The 25,048-nt window shown below is 38.3% G+C and overlaps 1 protein-coding gene across 3 annotated transcripts in view; it reads left to right on the forward strand.

Moving 5' to 3' along the window:
- Positions 1 to 513: 513 nt before the first annotated feature.
- The window catches only part of OLA1 (Obg like ATPase 1), a 104,561-nt gene continuing 80,026 nt past the window's right edge, over positions 514 to 25,048 (forward strand). The window contains exons 1-4 of one of the 3 annotated variants that reach the window (XM_075511803.1): positions 514 to 587; positions 910 to 1,010; positions 2,883 to 3,026; positions 13,039 to 13,166. In XM_075511803.1, coding sequence (XP_075367918.1) covers positions 910 to 1,010; positions 2,883 to 3,026; positions 13,039 to 13,166 — 373 coding nt within the window. In that variant the 5' untranslated portion in view covers positions 514 to 587. Of the gene's footprint in view, positions 588 to 907; positions 1,011 to 2,882; positions 3,027 to 13,038; positions 13,167 to 25,048 lie in introns of those variants that run through there. The other 2 variants (XM_075511802.1, XM_075511804.1) reach the window with 2 other exon arrangements.

Raw genomic sequence — 25,048 nt, forward strand, 5'->3', positions numbered from 1 at the left:
TTGATGAAGGAAACATTGAATTATATTAAATTATGGGGTTTGTGTGTAACTTGCGGCACACAGCCGTCTTTCCCCTATCTGCGTACGCTTTTTAAAACTAGTATATGCACTTCCGCAGGTTGCTTTATAGCCAATGAGCTGCTGTTCCCTACGCATTGTAATGGGTGAGGTGAATGCAGTTACATTCGATTGCAATGTACGTGAATAACGCTTATTATTCGCTTTCTGTAATGACGACCTGCGAGGCCGCCAGCGCTAGACCTCGCGTTACGAGTACGGATGGAGCAGGAATGGCTTTGGAGGAGTTGAGGGAGGGAGGGAAGGAGGGAAGGAAGGAAGGAGGGGAGGAAGGAGGAAGGGAGGGCGGCGCTGGCGAGACGCGGCGGCGCGGAGCGGACGCTCCGCGCCGCCGCGTCTCGCCAGCGCCGCCCTCCCGGGGCGCCCTTTCCCCTCGCGCCGCTCCTGACCAATGGGCGGCCTCGGCCCCGCCTGTTCCGCCGGCGTGTCCGCGTGCGAGGGGCCGCTCGCGCCTCTTCCTCTCAGGCGGGGGCCGCGCAGCGCGGCTCTGCCAGCTGAGCTGAGCTGAGGTGAGCCGAGCCCAGCCCGCCCGCTCTCTCCCCACCCCGGGCCTCACGTCGCTCCGCCGGGCCGGGCTGAGGGGGGAGTGCGGTGGGGGAGCCGCCGGGGCCGGACTGAGGGACTGCCGGGGGCTGGGAGCTGCCGCGCCTCCGGCTGGCAGCGTGGGGCGGGGGCGGGTGTTTCTCCTCGGCCTTTTCGAGGCGGAGGCCTCGACTCGGCCGCCGCGCTCTGCCTGGAGCGTCTCTCGCCGGGAGGAGAGGGGGTGGAGGGTGGGCGGCGGGACCCGGGGCTGTCGCGGGGCCTTCAGCGTGCCGTGCTCTGTGCTTTCAGATGCCCCCGAAAAAGGGAGGCGACGGGGTTAAATCGCACCCGATCATCGGAAGGTTTGGGACGTCCCTGAAGATCGGGATCGTCGGGCTGCCAAACGTTGGGTAGGTGGTCAGGGGAGCGTGGGGCTGGGGGCCGGCGGCGGGGCGGAGGAGCAGGCCGGGACCTCCCGGTAGGCCGGGGCTCCCCGCTCTCCTGAGTTTGCTTCTGCTCCAGGTAGAGTGACCTGACACAGCTTCTGGGCGAAGATAGATGTCTATAGATGCGTGTACGAGCCGAGGGGTACAATCTAAGTCTTTTTGCTCAGTGATAGACTTACATCTTAAGCTTGAACTATTTATAGGTGGAGCGACGTAAAACACTCGGGTAGCATGAGGCAGGTACGTACAAGTCTGGACAAGACAATAGTGAAGAATTAAAAGAAAAAAAAAGTCTTAGCAATTGCTGAGTTTTATAAAATACTACGTCTTTTGCATTTCCTTACTTCCACTGTTGTGTATGTGTAATGCATGTTTTTATGCAAATACACATGTATCTACATACAAATTCCTTTTATATTTTATTTTTTTGGAGAGGATGATGTGCACAGGCAGGGGTTAGTGATACTGTAAGTGACGTTAGCAATGAAGAGGACTTCCATTCTTGAAACTTCTTCAGAGTTTGTAATGAAAAAAGTTGTGTAAGTTACAGTTTGGGAGAGACGATGGAAGATGAATTGTTCTCTGTCACGTTTCTCATTTGTAGTTGTTATGGCTCAAAGGAACTACACTTAAGGCACTTACTTAAGAAGGATGATGAATTACCTGGAGAATATCTCTATGAAACTATTGGTATTAATTCGTGTATCTTATTTACTAAAAGAAGTTCTCAGCAGTCTCAAACGTTAAATATTTAAAAAATTAGAGGAAAAGTCTTTGAGCGTGTCTCAGAGCCATAAGTACTGCTTTCTTGTCTTTTGGTTATAATTTATTTTATTTTTCAGGCTGTAGGTAAGTTGCACACCAGAAAGGATGTAATTAGCAGTAACATTGTATAACATGTCAGTGGGGAATAATAGCATTTGCAGTTATGTTATGATGTAACTTTCAAAGAAAATTGTGACTGACTTTTGGGCACGTTGGCTGTATGCAGGGCAGCTTTCAGATTTTTTTTTTTTTCCAGTGGCTGAGAAGTTATTTGAAAATAAAAAAACCCAACCAACCAACCAAACCCAGAATATTTATGGTAGAAGATTCAGGAGTTGATTAAGAATTTTCTCTTAGCAATAACTTAAGAATTTCTCTCTTTAATAAATGTCAACTAACAAAATAATCTGCTACTTGGTTTAAGCGAAAATGTTCTTTTTTCCCCTGATACCACTTTTAGGTTTTTTCCATTAATATTTAACAAGGATGAAAAATGTTTGGTAAGGTAGAACTGTATCTTCATATGCACAAAAGATTACAATTACTTGTAATTGATTAACAGATGTGGTTTGCTTTCTACGCCCCTTTTTTCTCTTTTGATTGTTGACTTTTATTGCTTAGATACTGAAATTATGTTAATACATAAATAAATCTGAAGAAACAATACAGTTGTGGAAAGAGTTGGTGAGTCTTGGCGCTAGTTCACTCAGAGTAAGTTTCAAGCATCCTCATTGGTTTCTCACTTTGTGCTTGAGGAAGATGTGTAGTGGCCAGTAGAGCTGTGCTTTGCTTTTCACTTAAAATTTATTTGCTAACTCCTTTGTGCAATACAGTCACTTAGGGGAATTTTCAAGGGCAGGGACGAGAGGTAAATATAATCGGGTTTCAATGGGACACTCCGTATGTGTATTTGAAAGTGTCTTGTACTAGAATCAGGGCAATGGTCACTCTTGTTGAAGTAAAGGGAAAGTTCAATATTGCTTTTGGGTTGGACTAAGATGTGTTTCTCTCCAGCCCTTTTAAATGCTTCTAATTTGAATTTCTTTACGAACATGTGTATTTTGTTTGTAGGAAATCAACATTTTTCAATGTGTTAACAAAAAGTCAAGCAGCGGCAGAAAATTTTCCTTTCTGTACTATTGATCCAAATGAGAGTCGAGTGCCTGTGCCAGATGACAGATTTGATTTCCTATGCCAGTATCACAAACCTCCAAGGTAACTCAAATTCTTAATATTGTTCTTCAGTTGAGCAGCTGAAATAGTATTACTGAACCCAAAGTTTTCATAGAAGTTTAATGCAACTATAATGTCTTTAAGTTTTTACTGACATCTGGTTTAGAATGTGAAATTATATATGTACCTGGATTATACTTCTCCCCTGCCAGTATGACCTTTGTGGTATGAGAATATGAGAATGAGAAATCTAGGAGCTGCTAGTCATTGCTCAGCACCATTTGGTGCTTGGTGTTCCTGTCTTTGAAAGTAGTGGCTCCCAGGTGACTTGGAGGATCTTCTGAAGAGATTTGGAAAATGAACAGTAGTGAACATACCTAATGTGTCATAAGGTTGCTCATTTGTAAAATTTCTACCCTGTATTTTGTATTGTTCAGAATATTGTATATGGTGTAGGTAGCCAAACAAATATCTATGAACATATCTGTGTCCTCAATCTTTTGACAGTGAGCTTTATGGGCAGCCTTTTTTCCCCTGACTCTTCCTCTCCTTTTTATAGGCTCTGCTACTTGTTACCTGGTATATTCAGGGATATTCCTACAATACATCTCTTCTAATTGCTTCCTTATTCTAGGAGTGTATCAATTTTGTCACATCAATGGTTTTTGCTATTGACTGTTTCCATAATCTGCTCTATATGTTCAGTGTGGGAACTAGATTTTTTGCTTGAACAGCAAAACTTAAGGTGCTTTCAGAAAACAGAAACTTAAAGACACTTGTGACTTGTTAATTTCAGTTTGCAGTTACTGGCAGAGATATCTTGAATAAAGTGAGTGTACGTAAATCATAGGGCAAATTAGCATGCACGTCTGTTCTTTTGTTGAACACTTGGGCCTCGGTTTTAGAGCCAGATCACACCCACAATTAAAAAAGATTGATTAGTCACCGATCAAAGATCCATTTGTTAACTTAATTTGCAGGTCCAAACAATTTGCTTCCGGCTGCAATTCCTGTGTACTTTTCAAATACTGAAAAATGCATTAATATGGAGCTGTTTGTTTAGGTGCATTGTTGTAACATGTTATCTTGTTTTTCCTGCTCAAGTGAGTAGTAAGCATACTTGTTACTGTATGGATCATAAAACAAAACTCTGCTGAATTTGAGATAAAACTTTCTGACTGTTGGTTGTGCAGAGATAATGGTGTGGCTTGTAAGTTTTATTGACAAATTTGTTCTAAATTGTAGTGTTATTGCTGCTTTGGCCACATCAATAATCTCTTTTTCTTCTGCCTTAGCTATGACTGGCTACTTCTAAATTAATAGATGAAGTGACAAAGAGGTTATTATGTCTCCCCTCATGCTGCCTTTGGCAGTCTAGCCTTACAAGGAGTGCTAAGATTGTAAATACCTGTATGCGTGTTCTCCAACTCGCAAACTCTCTCTCTGGAAAAATAATCACCCTTAAATATTAATGAAAATAGTATATTTACTGAATACAGATTCTGTATTCAGATTACTGAATCTGTATTCAGTAAATATACTGAATTGGATAATAAGCTGGTTATAAATAGTAAGTCAGCTTTCATTTGAATGGTCTTTTGACTTTAAGAGAGTATCTGTTACTTAAAATCAATGGATGTGGGGATTAGCGGGTATTTATAGCTCCTGAGTTCACTTATGCTGCTTGTACAATTTTAGTATTTCACTATAACAGTAATAAAGCAGTGATAATTAGTGATAATTCAGTAGCACAGTAGGCCAGAGTAACTCTCTTGAGCTGTTTGTGCTCGTCTGAGACTAACTCAGGAAAAGGCCGCTATGGTCATGAAGATATACAACTGAATTGTAATTTAAATTCCTTAATTTCTCTTGTATAGTCTTGATTTTGTTCTTCATCTTTATGTAGTAAGTTCTGTGTTAATTTTCTACTTGTTTGGATTAGTAGGCGTAATCAGTCTGTGCATGCAGAATGTTTTATAAACAGTGAGTTCTCTTTAAATTAGACTCTTGTCTAGCCTCAAGATTTTGTCTTTTAAAATCTAAAGCATTCAGGTTTTTATTTCCCTAATGCTACACTTAGTCATCACATAACTGCAGTCATTGTTTGGAGGTGGGGGGAAAAAAAAAAAAGGGACTTTGTCTTAACTAAAATAACGTATGACAGGCCAAAGTGATCTTGCCTTGATGCCTGCTCTGAGCAAGGGAAGGGAAGAACAGAACAGGACTGGGCTGGGCTGGCAGTTGCTGTCTGTCACACTGAGCTGCGATTGCTGCTGCTACAGAGAGATGGACTCTATTGCCGAGAATATTGCTAGTATGGGTTTGTGGCTGTTCTGCCATTGGAGGAAGAGTTAGGCTCTTCAGGTACTGTTTGTTCCTTGAAGATCTGGTCCTATCTCCAAAAGAAGAAAGCATCAGCTGGGATGGGACTGGTGTGCGGTTACTTGCTAGCCCATGCTGAAAGCTAACTGGTATTACTTAATTGGAAATGTAAATGTTTGTAACTGAAATCATGTAGGCAACAACTTAGAGACTATTATGTGAAGGTAAATCTGTACTTAATAGATTAAGGTACGCCTCCAGAACTTATAACCTGTGCTTTTTTTCTTTCTGCAGCAGTGGATGATGTATATGACTGTTTACAATAAATAAGTTCAGTGATATAGACTGTACACAGAAGGTGGGCTCCAAGAATTTCCAGCAAAAACTGCTATGTTGCTGCTGAATTAATTAGATTAGCAAATTTCCTTGAGCTTTAATGTTACCTATTACTTGCTTTCTGGTGTGAATGAAATTGTGGATATTAAAAAAAAGAGACCTTAATATATTAAAAATAATTCTGAATGCTTGTTACTTTAAGGTCTTAGTTTATGTTGTTACTAACAATTTATGTATTTAAACTACTTATATGTTTGCTTCACATTTTATACAGCATTCATTGAAAACTCATATTTGTTACATTGTGCAGCATGTAGCTTTTTCAGAAAGGAAAGACTGTTGGCTTTTTCTTTTGTTGTCCTCCTACCCCGTTCCCCCAACACGGGTACTTTCAGGCAAGGTTTGACAGACTAATGATTGAATTAGTTCCAGTTTAGTAATTGGAAAGAGAATACTTTCTTTGGACTGATTCACTTCAGCAGGAACTAAAGTAGAAAGGTGTATTTCCCCCCCAATCTATGAATCTGAAGCAGGTAGCAGAGGATGAGATCTGCTAATTCTAAAATGGAAAAAGAGATGTTCTTCATCTCAGCAGGTAGCTCCTGCCTTGAAAATTGAGACTTGGAAGCCAGAAACAGTTGATCTGTTAACTGCGGTTAGTATTTTAATGGGACATTTTGTGTTTAGAAGTGATGGGTTTCCTACGCAAGAAAAGAACTGTGTGTGTAACGCATCTAAAGAAATTTTAGTAACTTAATAAAAGCTTTAATAAAGCTATTCTTGTGCATTTTTTTGTTCTAAATTTCATTAAGGTGGTGCTTAATCACATTAAGCCTAAAAATATTTTTTAATGTATGTCAAACTGATGTCATTTGGACAAGTGATTTGTGTCATAACTCACAAATATCTTGAAAGTCTCTGAGTATATATACCCACCAGGCTTAGCCTGTACGGTCCTGCCTACTACCACAGCTGTAGCGTACTGTTCCTGACCAGGAGTTGTGTCTCAGTGGTGACATTTTATTCAAGCCTCAAAATTATTTTGAGTGAGGGGGTGGAGGAAACTGCTATTTCCTCTTTTTTTTTTTTTTTTTTTTTTGTGCCCCAGATAATCTCCTCACTGCAATTATTTGCATTCTTTCTTCTTTACTTTAAACTATATGATTAACTAAAAGAAATACTCAGGTAGAAGCAACATAAGCCTAAGCTATGTTTTAACTGTAAATAATTAAAACTGAAGGACTGTATTGGCTGATAGCAATCAACCTGTGTGAAAACATTAATTAAAAAAGTGATTTTTAAAGTCCATGTTTCTGCTTCCTCCTCTGGTTAAAATCAAATGAGATTATAAGCAGGAATGAGTAAAATGTAAGTAGTTCGGTTCATCCTTTCTCAAGTTACCAGTATTCATTTAATTCCTTGTTTGTTTGTACCTGTAAGCAGGTGCATTGTCTTTCACATATGTGTTCACAAAACACACAGCTTATTGCAACCACAAACATTTCTATTTAACTTAGACTGTTTTTAATCTATCTTGGATGTCCTTTTCAAACTTAAATTTTAAGGCAATCCTGGTTATCTTGCAGGAGGATAATATGTAAAGTGCAACCACCCCTCTTCAGCTCTAGCACTGTCCAGTGTATTTCAGGATCTATGTCCTTTTTGTCAGCAAATTGCTTTGGTTCGTTCTGTTGCATGGTAGATTGTTAAAATCCATGCATTCAGACCTTTAGTGCTCAAGTGATGGTTACTGAACTAAATCTGAATAACTTCCATTGTTGTCTAGGTTATGAAAGTCCTGTGTAATATGAAATAAAAGTTCTCTTGAACTTATTGTAGGATAGCATATTCAGATACTTGATAAAGTTTTGAAGTCAAAATTTTGTAATCAGTTGGTGGAAGGTACTACTTAGAAACCAGATCAGCAGTGGGACTTTTTGAATGACATCATGTGGGACTTACTCTAGGTTTAAAAAGAGCATTTATATAAATGAAAACCACCTGTAATTCCAGAGTGAAACATGAATAACTTAGCTGGATGTAACTCTGGCATATCAGCATCTGTAAGAGAATCCCATTTTTTACAGAAAACAACTGAAAGTTGGCAAGTATATCCTGTTGTTAATGTGCTTCTTCCTTTGGTGTTACTGAGTTTGCCTGCTCTTCAGTTAGTTCTGAGCCTGTGTAAATCAACTTGGCTGTGATGTTTGTTCTAGCATTGCAAATGAACAAATTGCATTTGCCAGCAGTGAATGAAAGACCTTAAGTAGTGGTGACTTGAGCCATCTTTTCTGCCTGGTGGGAGAAGGCAAAGTTTAATTAGTTGTATTTTGTTGGTGTAATAACTTACTGAATAGTTTGAGAATGCAGGCATTTGATATACACAGGACACTGAGTATGTGTCTTCATCCACATTGAATCTTTTACCTTTTTATAATTCATGTAAGTGAAATTTAATTAGCAGATTTTTCACTTCTGGTTCATGTGCTATTAGGTTCAAGTCTTGTTTGTCAGTACCACGGATAAAATGCTATTAATGAAATTGTTCTTGCATAGAAATGACCAGAGTTCATCTGCAGTACCTAGTTCTTCAGAAGCAGATTCCTTTAATTACCCTGTGAGGTATTTTGCTTACATTGGCCAAAACTGCTTGCAAGGTTGACTGCAGAAACTGTAATAGGGAGTACAGTCTCCTGGAAGAGGGGGGGACTGTGAACTGTTCTTTTCTGTTTGGAAATGAGCCAAAAATAGTGGTGAGGACAGACTGAGAGTTGAATGGCTTTCTAAGAAGTTGTCACAATATACATGTTCTTCTATGTTGCTACTTCTACTTCAGGTCATTTGTGAACTCTTAACGGATGACTCCTACTTAAGTTATATGAATTTTCGGGAAGGAAGAAGAGTTTCCCTTTTCTAACAGACATCAAATAACAGCTTTTAAAGGCAGAAGAACCTGTGCTGGAACCAGGAGATGAGTAGCACATTGGGCTTTACCGAAGAGAAAAGGGGAGCTGGACATTTTACCCTAATACTGAAGAATCTGGCCTTTTTGGTATGTGGGACTGGGACCTAGGATTAGGTAGAGTTTGAGTTGAGAGAAATTTCTTGAACTACTCAAGAAATGAATAAAAAGCGAGTGTGTTACGAGAATTATCAATGAGGCTTACTGGAAAATTGCTGCATTTTGAACTTAGTTGAAGCTGTCATGTGGCTTTTCGGGGTCCCTTGGTGGATGTGAGGTTTCAGTAAACTGTAGTAAATGCTGCAGAGAAATTATTGGGGTATTGTTTTCACTGGAGAAGAGAGATTGTGGAAACCTGGAAGAATGAAAACCCAGGGAGAGAAACAGCATTCTGGTTATGATGTTTCAATCTAAGTCAAAGCTTCAGGTATATGCTGCCAGCAAGGTTTCTCAACTAAACAATTACTTGTGGAAACTCGAGAAATAATTGTATGCCTCTTCCTGTCAAATTTTGGAAGAAAAATATATGCACAACAAATTGCAGATACCGTATGTATGTGCATTTTAAAAGAAAAAAGGTAACTGGTTGCATTGTACTGTTCAGTACTACTGTACTGAACAAACAGGTCAGGTAAAGAAGCTCCTCTTGCCTGTTTAAAGAACTGTTTTGCACAGAAATTTGAAACAAAGTTGGTGAGAAATAGGCCTCCTCCCCTGCAAAATGCATAACCCTATGGATGCGTAAGTCTCTTATTCCTGAATAAATATCCTAACCACTGGACCACAAAACTGTACTTTTTGTCCCAGTGAGTCTTGTGCTTTGTTGCACAGTAGCTCATACAGTGTAGTATGCTAACACAAAACCACTGTTGCTGTATTTCTAAGTGAGGTAAAAGATTCTTGCTCAAGGATTATACCTGTGCTTAAAATGTAGAGATACTTCTGGATTTGGTAATCTGTTTCATATCATAAATTCCTGTGACATGCTTTATGGTAGATTGGTGTTGCACTGATTTGTACAAATGATCAGTTGATGCCACCTGTTCCTGATCATCATTTGAGACTCAGTGACATTATGCTAATGTTGACTAACGAATCTTAAGAAATGGAAATTAATCTGTTTAGGGGAGGGGGAAAAAAAAGAACAATCCAGTTAAGTCTTCTACATTTAAAAGAACTAAAATACACTTGAGAGATATGGTACTTTTCCTCCATTCTTCGCAGTGTTTTCTGTTTATTTAGTTTCATAATGTTTACTCTTTGTCTTTCAGAGCATAGGCAAGTGTGACTAGTTTGTGCCTTTATCTGCTTTTCTCTGTATTCATCTTTCTATGGTGAAACAGAGATTTAGGCTTAGGAAAGGGGCTGCCAAGAATGGGGATGGTTTTATTTTGCTTGGCATGTTTGCTTTGTGGTACCCAAGGTGAAGGTGAGAAAACATCCTGGAAACCCGGATACTGGTCTTCAAAGGTCTCTTGCTTGTATTAGTCAACTGTGAAATAAATGTGCTGGGGTTTTCTTTCCATTGTCTAGCAAATGAGGTTGATTCTGGTGATAGAGTGGTCCATCTGCATGTGAAGGTATCTGTCTTGCTCTAATGTGGCATCTTTGTAGTGAAAGTGTGAATTCTTCTGATGGCTGGCCAGGAAGTTAATCCTACCAGAATGATAGGGGGAGCATAGAATGAGAACATTTCTAACACCACCTTTGTTTTTCTTAAAACACAGTTTAAAATGACAATGGAGAAGTGCTTTAAAGAGTGGCATTTTTCTGCCTTGCTGTTGACTTAAGTTACGTGTCAAAAACCAAGGAATTATAACTGCTGTTTCTTCTGAAGTATGTATTAGCTCTGTGGTTCTGTCAGGCAAAAGGAGTTATTGGGTTAATGCATTAATAGAGTTACTGGTTTCTGTCTTCAGAATGTGCATTACTCTTGGTAGTGTGTTAAACTTAAGGATTTGCTGTTTCCGTTTGAGTTCGTGTACTGGTAGTTAGCAAACTAGCTTTTTTTTTTTTTTTAAGAAAACCACAGTGAGACAAAAATGTGACATTTTCAAAGTTTGTTTACTTCAGAATGTACTTATTTATGTTCGTTCTACTGCATTCAACAGCATTAACTTGCAGTACACAACATCTGTCTTACCAAGGATGGGCCCTTCTTCTCATGGGCCTAGTGAAGTTTAAAAGTCAACACATTGCGTACCTGAATTTAAGTAACTCATGCTATGTTGTAACTATTTTCTAGCGGTTTTTTTTAAGCTCACTCTTCTGGGTATTGTGTTCTATTCATGCTTGTTTCTAAGCACATCACAAAGGTATTAATGACATGAAACATCATTAAGTTCCTAATTTATTGCACCTGACAGGTTTCGTGATACTTTAAACTTCACCTTGGTAAAGAAAAAGATTTTGTCCAGATCTTGTATTGTGAAATTGGTTTACTTGAAAGAAATCTTTTTTCTTGGGAAGTGTTAGAGGAAGATCGAAACCAAAACCAGGATAAGATCTTTTGCTTTTAGGTCACCACATTTCCAGAAATATTGATGTTGCATACTAAGACGGACTCTGATGGATCATCTCTTCCCAAATTAGGGAGTTCATTTCAAGTGAGGCAGCGCATCTGCTAATATTAAACTGTGTTGTGTTATTTGCAGTCAAATGGAAGTGGACAGCACTAAAAAAAAGACAGTTGGAAACTTGTGGTGTTCTACCTAAACTTGTTGCTCTGAGCAGAGACAATGATTTCCATAACTACAGCTTTTTCTGTCTGGGCCATAGCTGCCATATCAGGCATCAGGATAAGAAGAGAAGGGTAGTTTTCGGATGCTAGTGGAGTTTTCTGCTGTTACAGATTTGACAGCAGTCATGCTGTCAAATATTTCAATATTTGAAAAACCAAATACATTTATCAGCAAGCTGTCACAGTAATTAAAGCCCAGTTTGAGCTGTGGACAATAAAGACTTCAAAAGTGTAACACTGTTCAGAGAAGGTTTCTGTATAGGGTTGACTAGGAGGTCACTGGCTAGGTCATCCCTGGCACTCATTCACACCTATGTGGTTGCTTCTGTCTGTGAGCAGCACGACAATGGTCAGTCTTTGGACTTCTTGAGCTAGACCACAGAATTTATATCTTTAGATTTGAATCTGTATTGAAGAACACTCACCATAAAAAAGTTTTTCACTGCTTTACAGATTGGCACTGTATGCTCATGCAGACTTCATAGCGTAAGTCACACCCTTCTCATAGTTGTTATTAAAGCTATGGATATGGGTGTTTTCCATTATACTTACTGTCAGTAAAATAGTGAACTGTTGTATTAATCTTAGCATAGTGCTAATGAAATATAATGGTGATAATTTAAAAGTGTTTGATGGAAATTAAGTAGTGTTCCACTTATTTATTTTGAAGCCATCAAGTTGGAGATCTTGTTGACTATGGTGTGCGGTTTCTCGTCTTTTGCAAGTGAGGAATTGGCAGAATTTCAGCGTGGTCCCGTCTCTGCCACTGTTTCTGATGGTGTTGTCATTTGCATAGACCATATGAAGGTGCTTTTAGTCAACACCTTATCACAAAGTTTTAGGGTTTTTTTTCCCTGACTCAGCTGGATTTTGAGAAGTAATTTGATTTAGAATATACCTGAAAAAGATTAATGCCCATTAAGTTATTTGCTCATTTTAAAACAACTTGAGAATCTGCAGAGGATAAAAGGCTTGCAGTTTATAAATTGCCATATGAATATCCCATAGCTCTAAAGCTTTTTTTCCACTTTTTGTAAACTAATTTGAACTTCATGACCATTTTGTTGTTGCTATATAAAATCTCATGTAGACAAGTCTGCTAACCCATTGCTGTTAACTATGGTGGAAAACATCACAGCTATTTACATTATAATGCCAGCTTCATCTTAACTTGTTTTCTGCTTTCTTTCAAATTGTTTGCATAACCCTGATCACTGCTAGTTTTAATCACCACTGTATTAAAAAAATGCCCTTGTCTTCTGAGAAAGTTGCTTAACTTACTGAACTAAATGGTAATCTTGGAGTTGTGTGATAGCAGAGTGCAATGGCCATTTATGTATCTTATCCCTTTGGTACTATCAGAACTGCTCATTACAGATGACTGACTTCATGCCTCAGTGTTCCAGGCCTGGTTGATTATTCGTATAGTTGTCAGTATGATTCCACACTTAGAAACTAGTTTACTTCATTTTACATGAATAATGACAGAGAAATTAAAGAATGGTTGATGTTTCACATGGGAGGGGGGAATCTTGTCTTTTATACGTTGCACATTAAATAAGGAAGAAAGCTACTGTCATGTATAACTTGTTCTAGAAAAAAGAAATGTCAGATTTTCATGTTCTGAATTTATTTCTGTGCTGAAAGTTTTGGCTAATATGCTTCAGTAATGAAACTTAACTTTTATATTTCAGCAAAATTCCAGCCTTTCTGAATGTGGTGGATATTGCTGGCCTTGTGAAAGGAGCCCACACTGGCCAAGGCTTAGGAAATTCCTTCTTGTCTCATATTAACGCCTGTGATGGGATCTTTCATCTGATGCGTATGTAAACTTATTTAAATGTTCTCTCTGTAGCTTAAGGACAGCATTGTTGTACTCTAAGAACTGTGGAACAAATATCTGTTACAATTTTAACTTTTGCCATTCAATTCAAAGTCATCAGGTTTTGGGTTTTTTCCAAACAAGAAAATCTCCATCCTCTGCTATATAAAGGGTACGTCTTTCTTCATTAGCATCGTGTTGAAGACTTAAAAAGGAAATGGGTTTTTGGAAATCTGCAGTAATGGCTTGTTGTTTTCTTTTGCCAGCAGTGCACGGCAGTTGATTTGTTCAGTTTTCTAAAGGAGGAGGAATGGAATGTGATGATAAAAGGCTGAAATGGAAGTAGAAAATGAAAATACGGAGTTAGTAGCAGACTCTGGGATTCTGTTCCTCACAGGGCAAGCCTCACTTCTTTCCTTTTCCTGATTTCTGTGTGACTTATATTGTGTCTTAACATCCCCCACCCACCCCCCCAATCTCTGTGAATTCTGAACACTTCTCAGTTAGACCAAGGGCTTTGATTCTCTTTTATCACCTATTGCCACAATGCAGAACTGGCCTATTAACAGCACTTACTAACTGAATACTTAAAAGCTTGTTGAAGGTGTATGTTGGTTTGCAATACACTTTGAGTGTTGAAAAAGGCTTCTGGTCTGAAAAGATTGAGCTTAATAATGTTTGTGCAGATTTGAGGAAACTGGACACCTTTGCTGTCTTTTGGTTGGCCATTATTATACAGTGAGTGATGAAACAATAGAACAAAATAAACAAACAAAAAGAAATACTTTTTATTTGGTGATTGGAGCAAAAATTTTTTAGTCGGTAGGGTGTTTCTAAAACAAAGCCCAAAGGCATGGAATGTTACTATCGTATAGTACTCATTTAGATGCTTAGAACCCCTGTTCCCATGAGCATATTTATAAAGAGCATATTTATGAAGCATATTTATAAAGAGCAGTGAACTGATGTGCCTCTACAGTCTGCGTGCTTGGTGAATAGGTAGGTATGCTCCCTCAGTCAAATGCAATTTATTATGCATCGAGAATACCTAGACACTGATTTGGTGCAGAGTGCTGGTATTATGGTTTCAATCAAGTGAGACAAACTTTGTGGGGAAAGGTATTACGTTCTTAGGCTTATACTGTTGAAAAACAGGACATGCTTTTGGCAACATTGGCCTGTTCTAAGGTCTTTTAGTACCTAGAAACCATCTATAACTGTGCGTGTGTGGAGCATTACTTGGCCCCATTTATATTTTATATCTAGTACTACTATTTTCTGTTAAAGTTGTTTGATGCATACTTTCAGTAGAATAGAAAACTATGGGCTATTGATTGTAGCTAAGCAGTTGATAGTATTTAAAACTAAGACATTTTGAAAAGGTGATGCCAGATCCTTACTGAGTAGAGTGAAGTGAGTCTTTTGGACTTGTGCATCATTTTAGGAACTAGTTTGATATATGAGGGTTGTACTAACACATCGTATATTAAATATTTGTAACTCCGCAAGAACCATTGCTATGGTATCCCTAGAGAAAAGTGGGGATCAGTTTCCTCAAATCCATTGCTATCCTGGGATTATAATTACTGTTTTGCCTGGTGTCAACTGAGAACAAGTGATAAACTCTTTATACTTGCTCTGTTTTGATACTTGTATCATAAATGCTTGTTAAGGAACAGGTTGATATAATAGCCAGTGGAAGAAGATGCTTTTTAATCTATATGTTGAATAATCCTAAGCATTTGTTTCAGGTAGCTATTATAAGCGTTAACACCATTTGTATTTTTCTTTGGGGATTGAAAGAGGAATGAAACTATTGTGGGTTTTTAAACCATTTGGATACTTACTTTGTATTAACATCTATTTCTTCTAATCTAGTCTTGCATTTACTTGTTATATGTTTCAGTTTCTTTCAAGGATTCTGAGATGTTTGTGAAATGATTGTTGCTGTTTTTCTTCTTTGGGAGCAAAAAAGATAATGGAATGACTTTTTAAATAGCACTTCTTCCTTTTTCTTTTTAAAATCTTGACCCTGCCTCTTACGCTACTCTTGCTAGATGTTTTAGCTAGAATGCAAGTTAGCGATGAACTGAAGTAGAAATTCTGTGTGTTGATTGCCCAATAAATACAAAGATCTTTCAAAGTATTACTTAAGGATAATAGTAATAATAAAAAGCTAATGCAAAATTTTGTAGCTGAGAGATGTAAAACTACTTTTTTTTTTCCCCTGCAAATTGCATACTAGTTCTACTTTCCTTTCCCCACAGTACTATAAAAATGAAGATTTGGCACTAAAAGCTAGTAATAGCCCTCTAATAAATTTAAAAAAAAAAATCTATTGGTTACACAGCACAAGCTCTAGTTAAAACCTGTAACCCACTGAAGTTTTCAACATACCATGCCAACTTATATTATAAGAATGTATAAACCTTTTTTATATGCTGTAATGTTTTTATACCCACCCACCTGTCAAAATTATTTCCAATCTAAAAATCCCTTTTTATGGGTCTGTGGCATACCTGGAGTTTGCATGGTTTCTATCAGATTATAGAAGCTACCTAAACTGTTTTTGAAAATCCTTAAACTTTCCAGATCCTGAGAGGATGAAGCTTCTTTGTTGCCCTTTACCAGGGTTTGGTCCACGTTCTTAATGGACTGTGTGTCTTTAGGAACCAGTGCCCTGAGACTGGCCATCAGTTTTCAGCCTGGCAGGTAGGCACTGAATCTCTGCAGTCCCGTAGAAGCTGACTTAAAAGGAAGGCAGACAGGTTGCTCCTATTAAAGGGGAATAGGCAGTGAACTGGAAGGTGAGTCTTTGCATGCCAGCAAGCTGGAAAGGAGGTGTTGCTGAAGATGAAAAGAAGATGAGAATGATAAAATGTTCTTAAGAAGAGATGTGCTAGGAAGTGATCTGGGGAGCATGCTTTTTCAAACACGAAAAATTTAGTGTTTGCTTTTACTAAGTTTTGAGTTGTTCTGGAACAAATTTTCACCTTTCAGCACTGAAACGGTTGCTCCCTGTCTTTATGCTGTTGTAGTATGCACTACTGCTGCCCGTGTTAATGGCTAGCATGTGAAGCAGAGCCCTTCGGAGAATTGGTCTTTTCTTATTTCTGGATGCCAGGCAGAAAATCAGAAGCAGGTCATTGTGGGGTTTGTGCTGTAGACTTAAAGGTCTGCGTGCCTGAGTATATTGAAGAAAGGCTTGTTAGGCTTTGACTTAGCTTGGTTCAGTTGATATTTTTGCAAAAAGCAGTTTGAGAATTAACTCACTCAAGTTGTATTACTTAAGGTAATGATAGGCAAGGAAGTGGCTAGCTAGGAATGTAGAGCTTTTATTGAGTACAATGAGCCAAACTTTGGGAATCTCACTGAAGGTATTTTATCCTAGGCTAAAGGTTTTGATCCTGTTTTCTTTCTTCATTGAGAATGTGTTGAACTGTTTTCTTTAGGACAAAAGGTTTGTCTTTTTTTTTTTTTTAGCTGCCATAACAGAATTCACTGTTGTTACCTCTTTGTGTTATTAGATGGTTCTTTTAAGAAGGTTGTTGCCTGTCAGTTTATCCACCACAGGGCGCATAGGTGAACTGCAGCTGTAGTACTCTCAAAGTAATTATGATTACATTTCTGTTGGAACTGTGGAAGTTCTGTGTGGTGTTTACCTAGACTGTTTCTTGCATGGCATAAAGCTGAGGAGAGACGAGATTTATTTCTGTCTAGATAATTTTCTACTTTCCTTACTTCCTTTAAAAAAGGAAAGTACCCTCACCTTGAAATGGTTATGGATTTTCAGCCTTCAAGTTTCCATATTCTAGATAGACTGTTACTTTCCCTGGGAGACACAGTGTTCATTAAGTCAATGAAAACATTGTTTTTACGTCTAAGGTATATTTTAGTATATCTAAAGAAACAGCAACCTGTGTGAGAACAGCACGTGGTAGGGTAATAGGTCAAGTAAAAGGAGAGGTAAGTTTGTGTTGAGCACCACTGTAGTTTTGTACATGATTAGTAACAGTATGAAGCAGATTCTCTTAGCTCAGCAAACAAAGTTTTCCTATGCAGAATAGAGCAATACATTCTTGGGTTTTGATACTTCCTATAGATTTTTTTCTATTAAAGTGCACAAACTGAAAATTAATTACTGATATTTAAAATAAACCATTTGATCTCAATACACTTTAAAAAAAAATATTTCAAAGGTTATCCCAGTTTCTTAGGGGTAGGGGTATATTTTATTTTTGGCCGAATCCAATTATGAAAGCCTCAAACAGATATACTTGCTTACTTATTGGCTGAGTGAATGGGGAATTTAATTTTAAAACTGTTTTTTGTCCTGGATAGTGGCGTCTACAGCATTGGTACCATAGTAACCTGACACATGCTTTAAAGTAGTTACAGCTTTGTTCATCTTCCGAGTTTCACTGTTTAATTTGAAATATTTCGGACAGTTCTATTTTCCATGTTTCAGGTACATTACGATTTTAACTGAGGCAGCCATGTTTTTGTGGTGGCAGAAGGCAGGCTGTTTGAAGATTGCAATGGTGTTTCTTCCCAAGTTGCATGGCTTTAACCACCTTTCAACTTTTATGGCTGATCAATCACAAGTACTTGTAGAAAATTACTTTCTTTGTATGGTGGACTAAAAATGGCAACCTTGTTACAAGTGTAAATTTACAAATTACTCTTAAATAATGCTTCGGTGAAGAAAATGGTAGATGTCAGTATTTAGTCCCTGCTACAGCTCTGAGTTTTTGAATGTACTGGACGTTAAACAGCCAGAGCTCTTCGTGTTTTTGAGTTTCTCTTCCCAGTGATATCCTGCAGTCCTAGTTTTCTAGAAAATATGTTCCACATTTTTCTCTTATTTTTAGTTTCTTTAATGAAATCCAGTCTTTCTCTTCAAAGTTACAGAAATTGGAAGGAAATTTGTCTGTAAAAGTACTTTGCTGTCAAATGCACCTTTTTAATAAATAAAAAAACTTAGGGTTTGATGCCCAATGTTTGAAGTAGGTCAGGCAACATTGGCTTTTGTGGAAGAACTTGAGAGCTCGCCTGCATGCCATTGCCTGGTCTTCCAGTCCTGCAGAGGAACGTGTGAGCCGCCTGCGGTGACACGATGCTGGGGGAGTGCAGACAGGTAGGGGTGGGGAGCTCCTGCTTTGCTCCTCTGTCTGGAAGTGCTCTGACTACACAACAGAGGACCTGTAGCTGCCTTTTAGGGGCAGGACGGGAGAATTTGGTAACTGATAATCTGTGAAATGTTGTTCTTTGTGACAAGAGTGAAAGAACCATGAAGGTAGACGTCTCCTGGGGTCTTATAGAAGTGACTGGTGTGACCAGTGTGAATTGGTTCCTAAAAAGCTTTAATTGCTTTTAGTCCAGTTTTATGTCTTCTGTAACTTGAAATGTTTAGTATACCCCCTGGTTCTGACTCCTTCAGAGTTTTAGGTAACTTCTAAACCAATTTGCCATTATTTAAAACTTGGATAGATATGAATCACATGAGCTGAGTGATGTTTGAGATCAACACTAATCAAAACTGAGTTTGACAGTATTTGTACTGATTTTTGCTCAGCATTTAAAATCAAGTTGACTTGGCTTTATTTATCATCATCATGAGGGTTATTGGGAACTCACAGTAATACTGCCAGTGCTTTGATTTGCCTGTAAAAATCAAAGTGATAACAAAGTTATTGAACTGAATAAGATGCATCCTCTGTTCTGACTTCATTTTTTCACTTTCTATAAAAATGTGTGTATTTTCTGTATAAAGATGCTAATAATTCTATAGCTTTTATATACTTGAGGCACGATGCATATTTTTTTTCCCCCATGTTCTCTAAGAAGAAATCATACCTGCTGATTGCTGCTCCTGGAAGCTGACTGCTAGAGAGAGGAGGCATCTGATGATATCACTTAGTGCAGTGGAGTGTGGCTAGCATTTCAGTGAACAAAGTACGAGTCGCATCTCATCCCTTCAGCATGTGTATTCTGTGCATTGGGAATCATAGTGGCTCTGTTTATGCAGCTGTAGCTCTTCTGTGTCACTTCTAATATATGAAGCTGTTTTTTCATCTTTATAATGTGTCAAAATTCACCTTGAAATGACGTAAATGTAGCTGTCTTACAAAACTTTGTCTTCAACGTATTTTGGTTCAATTTTTTGTAGATGCTTTGCTTTTGTTTTATATTACTAAACATAATTGCTACCTGTTAAAAAAGAGAAAAGTTAGGGTTCCTTGTTTACAAGTACAAACCTTTCACTGCGAAGCTATCAAAGTTTAAAAGTAGTTTGCACATATTAAACTTGTTAGTGTTACACAATCAAGATGTATTTCTGTATGCCACTGAGTAGATAATAGTTCTTATTGAGATTTTATCTTCCTTCTTGTTTGTTGTTAGAGTAACTAAATTAATGATTAATAAAATATTTGGAGTAGCTCACAGTTCAGCTAAACTTTGAATTAGCTTTCAGTGACTTCTCCATATTAAAACCAAAAATTGCGGAAGCTTTCAAATTAAAGTGGCTGTTGCAGCCGTGTGAAACACTTTATTGTATTAACTAATGCTTGGTGGGGTTTTTTTTTCTGTTGTTGTGGTTTTTTCTCTAGAATATTGTGAAGTGTTTTGATTCTGGGTAAGGCTTTGCCTAGGAGATTTTTTTGATCACAAAGTTGTGAAAATGGCATTTCTCTCTGTGAAAATGGCCCTTTCAGCAAAATCGTCACCAAAACTGAAATAATTTTTATTAGCAAGACTATTTTGCATTGTATGTTGCAATTTCAGAATATCAGGTCACAAAAAACCCCACCACCCCAGGAGTGGGCCATGTGTTACCTGTCTTTGAATTTTACCTCTCAGCATTCAGATACTAAGCCCACCACCTTGAAAGGGAAGGGAGGCTAATAAAGATATTCCCAGAGATGCATACAAGTTTGCTTTTTATTAGTTTTTCCTCATATAAAAAGAAAATGCTTTTGTTGCAGGAGAGGAGGATTTTTCAGAGGCTGCTTAGCTTTATTTCAGACCTTTTGTTCATGTAGATGGTACAAGCAGAAGAGACTTCTCCTCTCCTCCTTACAGCAGTTTTGTACCTGCAAGCAGAAACAGAATGCACATGTAACGACCACTAGCTGAATCTAATCAGGCCTTTGCAACCCTCTTGATACTGTACCACATTCTGTGTGGTAATGAACAAGGCTGAGGAATGTGTTCTGAAAACAGATGAAGTTAAGTTCTGAAGCAAACAACAGTGTTGTATAGAGGAATTCTATATGCATACACATCTTCATTCTCGTTTTAAATAACATGAAGCCGCCAAAAGGAAGCACATTTGAATAAAGCATTTGTTTTCTTCTGGGTACAGAAGTCAGTTTGAGGCAGAAAAATCTCCCACAAAATGCCCAGCAAAAAAGGGATTGGAAGAGGCAAGACCATTTTTCAAGAAGTACTGCCTTGACAAAAGATTTGTTGCAGGGAAACACATGCAGTCATCATCAGTGTCACGTACTAGCCTTAAGTCATCTTGGAGAGCTAGTGCTGTCTACTGCTGTTGGATTTTTCTCTCTGGATCCAAGGGTGGAAGCACAGCAGTATTTTTGCTCAGAAAAAGGTGTTGGTAGAGAGAAGAAACGTTCATACAGATGTTTGCGCAAAGAAGCTTCCTGAGAAATAACCACATAGGATTGGAGTAAGCGTTCGTGTGGCATCCAGCAGCAGAGACAGTGGATGTAAGTGAAATTGGGAGTAGATTAGGGGTGAGACCAGGCATCCCATTGTGTGGTACAATGGCAGTTATCTTTCTCATGTGCCTACTCTTCAATACAGTGATATGGGAAGAGGCCCTAGGATGAAGGCAGCTGCTGCAAAGCAGTTGTCTGTTGATGTAGTCTGCTTTGTAGAAGCATCTGAAGAGCAGAAAAGAACCTTGTGTGTGTTTTGAATAGTAGTATGTCATTGTCCAAAATGTTGGTAGTGGAATTAAAGGACCAGGATGGGATTCTTAGGAATCTTCTGACATGCAGCTTCAACTAGTGTGACCACTAAACCTAAACCTGCAAGAGGGAGACATTTTGTACACCCACATCCTGTTCAATAGATCAGTGCCAGTGCAGGATCAACTTGCTTAATTTTGAAAACTTTTAACTGATCAGATTTTTCACTTAAGCAATAAGATTAATACAGGAAGGGCGATAACCTCCTAAGCCAAACTATTGCAGAAGAATTTTGCAACACCTGTTGTTCTTACTTGAGCATGATGTTAGTGTCTCTGAGATCTACGAAGTCTCATTGTAAAATCACCCTCATCTCCTGTTTTATTGCTGGTGTTTCTTTCCTTTTGGTGTTCATAAATGAACAAAACTTCCAGGTTTGTACCTCAAAACTCTTTGCAGTATGCTGTTTGCAGCTTTGTCTCCCACAGAGGAGTGAATTTGTTTTCGTGGGCATAGATTGTGGAAAGGTGCTGGAAAATTGTCAGCACTCTAGTGAGTTAGCCTTTGTCTTTATTGAACAGTAAATTACATGGCCAGGCTGAGTGAAAGTGATACCTGAGCTTTAATCCATATTCCTCTAAGGCCAGGTAACTACAGTTTAAAGCACAAATAAACTCAGATAAGGGTTTAAATAGGCTTTATTCTTAAATTTGTCACAAGTAATTGATATTCTGAGTGCTGAATAAGGCTCCCCAAATGTATGGGTATGAGGAGCAAAAATTTATACATTGCAGAGTGGTATCATTTTAATCCTTGGCAATTAAGTAAGTGTCTCTCAAGGATATACTTTACTTCTTCAGAAGGAATAAGATGAGAGCTGTGAATGTTCAAATGTTTTTGTTACTAATCAAAACTCCGAAGTTTGTTTTACATTGAGGTTGCCTCTTCATGTCACAAGTCAACTTTTGATTGTACAGTACCTAGGAGATTTCTTTTCAGTCTCAAATATTGTAAAGTCTGTAATTTTAGTTTACTTATGCTCATTGAGAAGGAAAATTATTGTTCTTGCATTCTTCTTTAGCCTTTATTGTAGTTTGATAATGGTGGAATTGTAAGTCTCATGCTAATTGAAGTTACAATGGATTTTGGAGCCCACTTTGCCATTCATCTTTAGCTTAATATCCTGTGCCTCTCTACGTCCAATTTCTTCTTCTTATCAGAACAGATGAAAACATAAAAAATTCTTGTCTAAAGGCCACCACCCTTGCTAGAGTGGCAGCATCTAATACCATTCTATTTATAGACGGAACTTGTTAAGTTTCCTCAGCAGGGACTTAAAGCTATGACCTCGTAGGCCCGAAACAGGAGAGCTGCCTACTGAGCTACGAGGGCAATCTCTCGATTCTGAAGAATACATAGAAAATTTCTAATATACTGTTGTGTGAGTCATAAAGTACTTGACCAGTAAACCCCCCCTCCCCTGAGAATAAAGACCAGGCAGGTTATCTTTACTAAGTCATTGCTATTATTTGACCTACAACTATTTCTATTATAGTTCTGTGTGTCATATGGCAGTGTATAATTTCTGTTTAGGCAACACAGATGAGACTTAAATTTTTCTCTGTAATACTTCAAAGAAATTATCATTATGTGATAGAGGATGTTCAGGTGACTATTTTTGAAACATGTTTACCTGTTTGAGTGGGTGTCGTTACTGATGGTGTAGGGTATCCTGGCTTAAAGACAGTGATCGTTTAATACTTTATAAGTAATTTATTCTTTGCTGTGCCATGGACTTTCTTGAAAGCTTGAAGGGAAAAATACTGCAGGTTTTTTTTTTTCTGGTTGTAATATGAAATGTGACAGCCTGTTTTCCTTTGGTTGGACGAAGGCCACCTCAGAAAAGGTAAAATCAACAATTCTTTGCAAGAATTTGGGAGCAGAAAAAGATAAGTGGTTGACTGTTTGTCAGCATCAATTTAATTAGCTGCAGTGACTGCATCAGGAAGGTGAATGGTCTGTAGACTGAGAATACTATACCTTCTCTTTCAGAAAGTTGCTTTCTCAAAAGTGCATACCTCAAAAAAGACAGGGAGTTAGTTGGTTTTTTTTGTTGTTGGGTTTTTGTTGTTTCCTTTTTTTAATGCAGAGTTTTGATGAAAACTTAGAAATAAGCTCTTAGAAGCACTTCTCTGTTTCCTAATTTATACATAGATGGCCAGGCTTCCTAACACAGCTGAGGGCATAGACCTGTGTTGGGTTTGGAAACAGCAGTAGGAGTTAACTGTTGGCGCTCAGTGGTCTTCATCATTGTCCCTCATTGCTGTCCCTCATTCTGTTGAGTATGGCAAGCGTGTATGCGAGAGTGTCAATATCAAATGAGCTGATTTAATTATTGCTGAGGCTGATGTGAAATTAGGTGACTTCATATTAAAATAAACAAGGAGCACTTGCAAAAGTGATTGTGGTGCATCATGTGTGGGAGTGGTGGCCTCCAGGTGAGGGGAACCAATGCTTTGGCTCCTGCTAGAGGTATAAGTAGTATAGCTTTTAGTGCCTTGAGGCAAGAGACCAAAGTACTCTGAAGGTTTTTCTCTTTCTCTCTTTAAATAGGAACTAAAGTCTAAGAATTTTAAGTAAAAAATCTGGACAGTAATCTAGTTGAAGAAGGGATAAAATATACTTGAAGCCCTTGTGAAGAGCAGTGGTAAGCACTGTGAGTGCTCTTTTGTGCTGGCTTATTTTATTTTATTAAAAAGAACTTTGCCATGTCATGGGATTGTGCTCAATTCATATTCCTAAAACAAATGTGCATGCATCATTGCACGTATGTTCATTGTATTTACATTTATAGTAAGCTTTATGCTTGCAAGTTATTTTGAATACACTTTAGGCTCTGCTAGGTCTTACAGCCCTCAAAATGTATGAATTAAATTCTCCCCAATCATCTGGGTTTCTTGTATTGGTATTTCCGTGATGTATGTATGTGATACTGCTGTCTACTGAACAGTGGAGTAAATACTGCAAATGAAGACCAGGAGGAAGCTGGCTCTGGGTTTCTTATTCTGGCTATAAGTTACTTATCCTATACAAACTAAACAAGGCTCCTAGCTTAGTTAATATATGTAATTGTAGGACTTAATTAAAATGTAATTCCTTTTTTGTGTGCTTCAAGCAAATCTGTCTGAGATCCTTGGGGTGTTAGTTTACAGTGCTTCCTTTTTCTTTGCCTATAGTCCCACAACTGCTTAAAAGTTGCTGGCGGCAGTTACTGCATGCTAGAAAGCCAAAGAGTGTATCTGCCTGTACCAAAGGAACTGCTTTAGGAGTCACACCCAAGCAAAAGCTCTGTTCAGTAATCCAATTCAGATGCAACCTTTTTCAGTCTACAAGACTGTTTAATAAACTGACAGAAAAACCTTTGGTTCCATTTTCTTTCAGAATTGCTATTTATTGGAGCAGTCCTGGTTTCCACAATGACCAAAATGCCAGTTCTAGAAAAATAGGTGTCTGCCCCTTCCCAAGTCATACTTTGTGCCTCACTTGTACTCTGGATAAGTATGTCTTCTCGTAGCTGAAGCAGCTCCGTACTCCAACACCTTTTCTCATCTGTATGCTGCCACTTTCTCCTGTGCTGTTGGAACTGATTGTAGAACCATGTAGTAAAAGGGCTTTTGGTTTTTAGAAATAAGTATATTCTTCTTGCTGAGTTATTTTAAAAATGGGTCATTTCTCTAATCAGATTTAACATGTAATCCAGCAAACAGTTGTGCTGTTCTAGCTGAGGGAGCATTAAGCTGATACGGTAAGTTGAAAAATGTCTGTAAAAAGGCAGCCGTAGGAAATATGTGATGCAAATTGCATCCTTTTTTTTATTTGATTTTTTTTTTTTGTCTTCCAAGTCTGCAAGGCTTAGAGATGTTTTCTTTCAAACCTTGCATGTTGTCC

The sequence above is a fragment of the Mycteria americana genome, chromosome 9 (genome assembly GCF_035582795.1).
Source record: "Mycteria americana isolate JAX WOST 10 ecotype Jacksonville Zoo and Gardens chromosome 9, USCA_MyAme_1.0, whole genome shotgun sequence".
NCBI lineage: Eukaryota > Metazoa > Chordata > Aves > Ciconiiformes > Ciconiidae > Mycteria > Mycteria americana.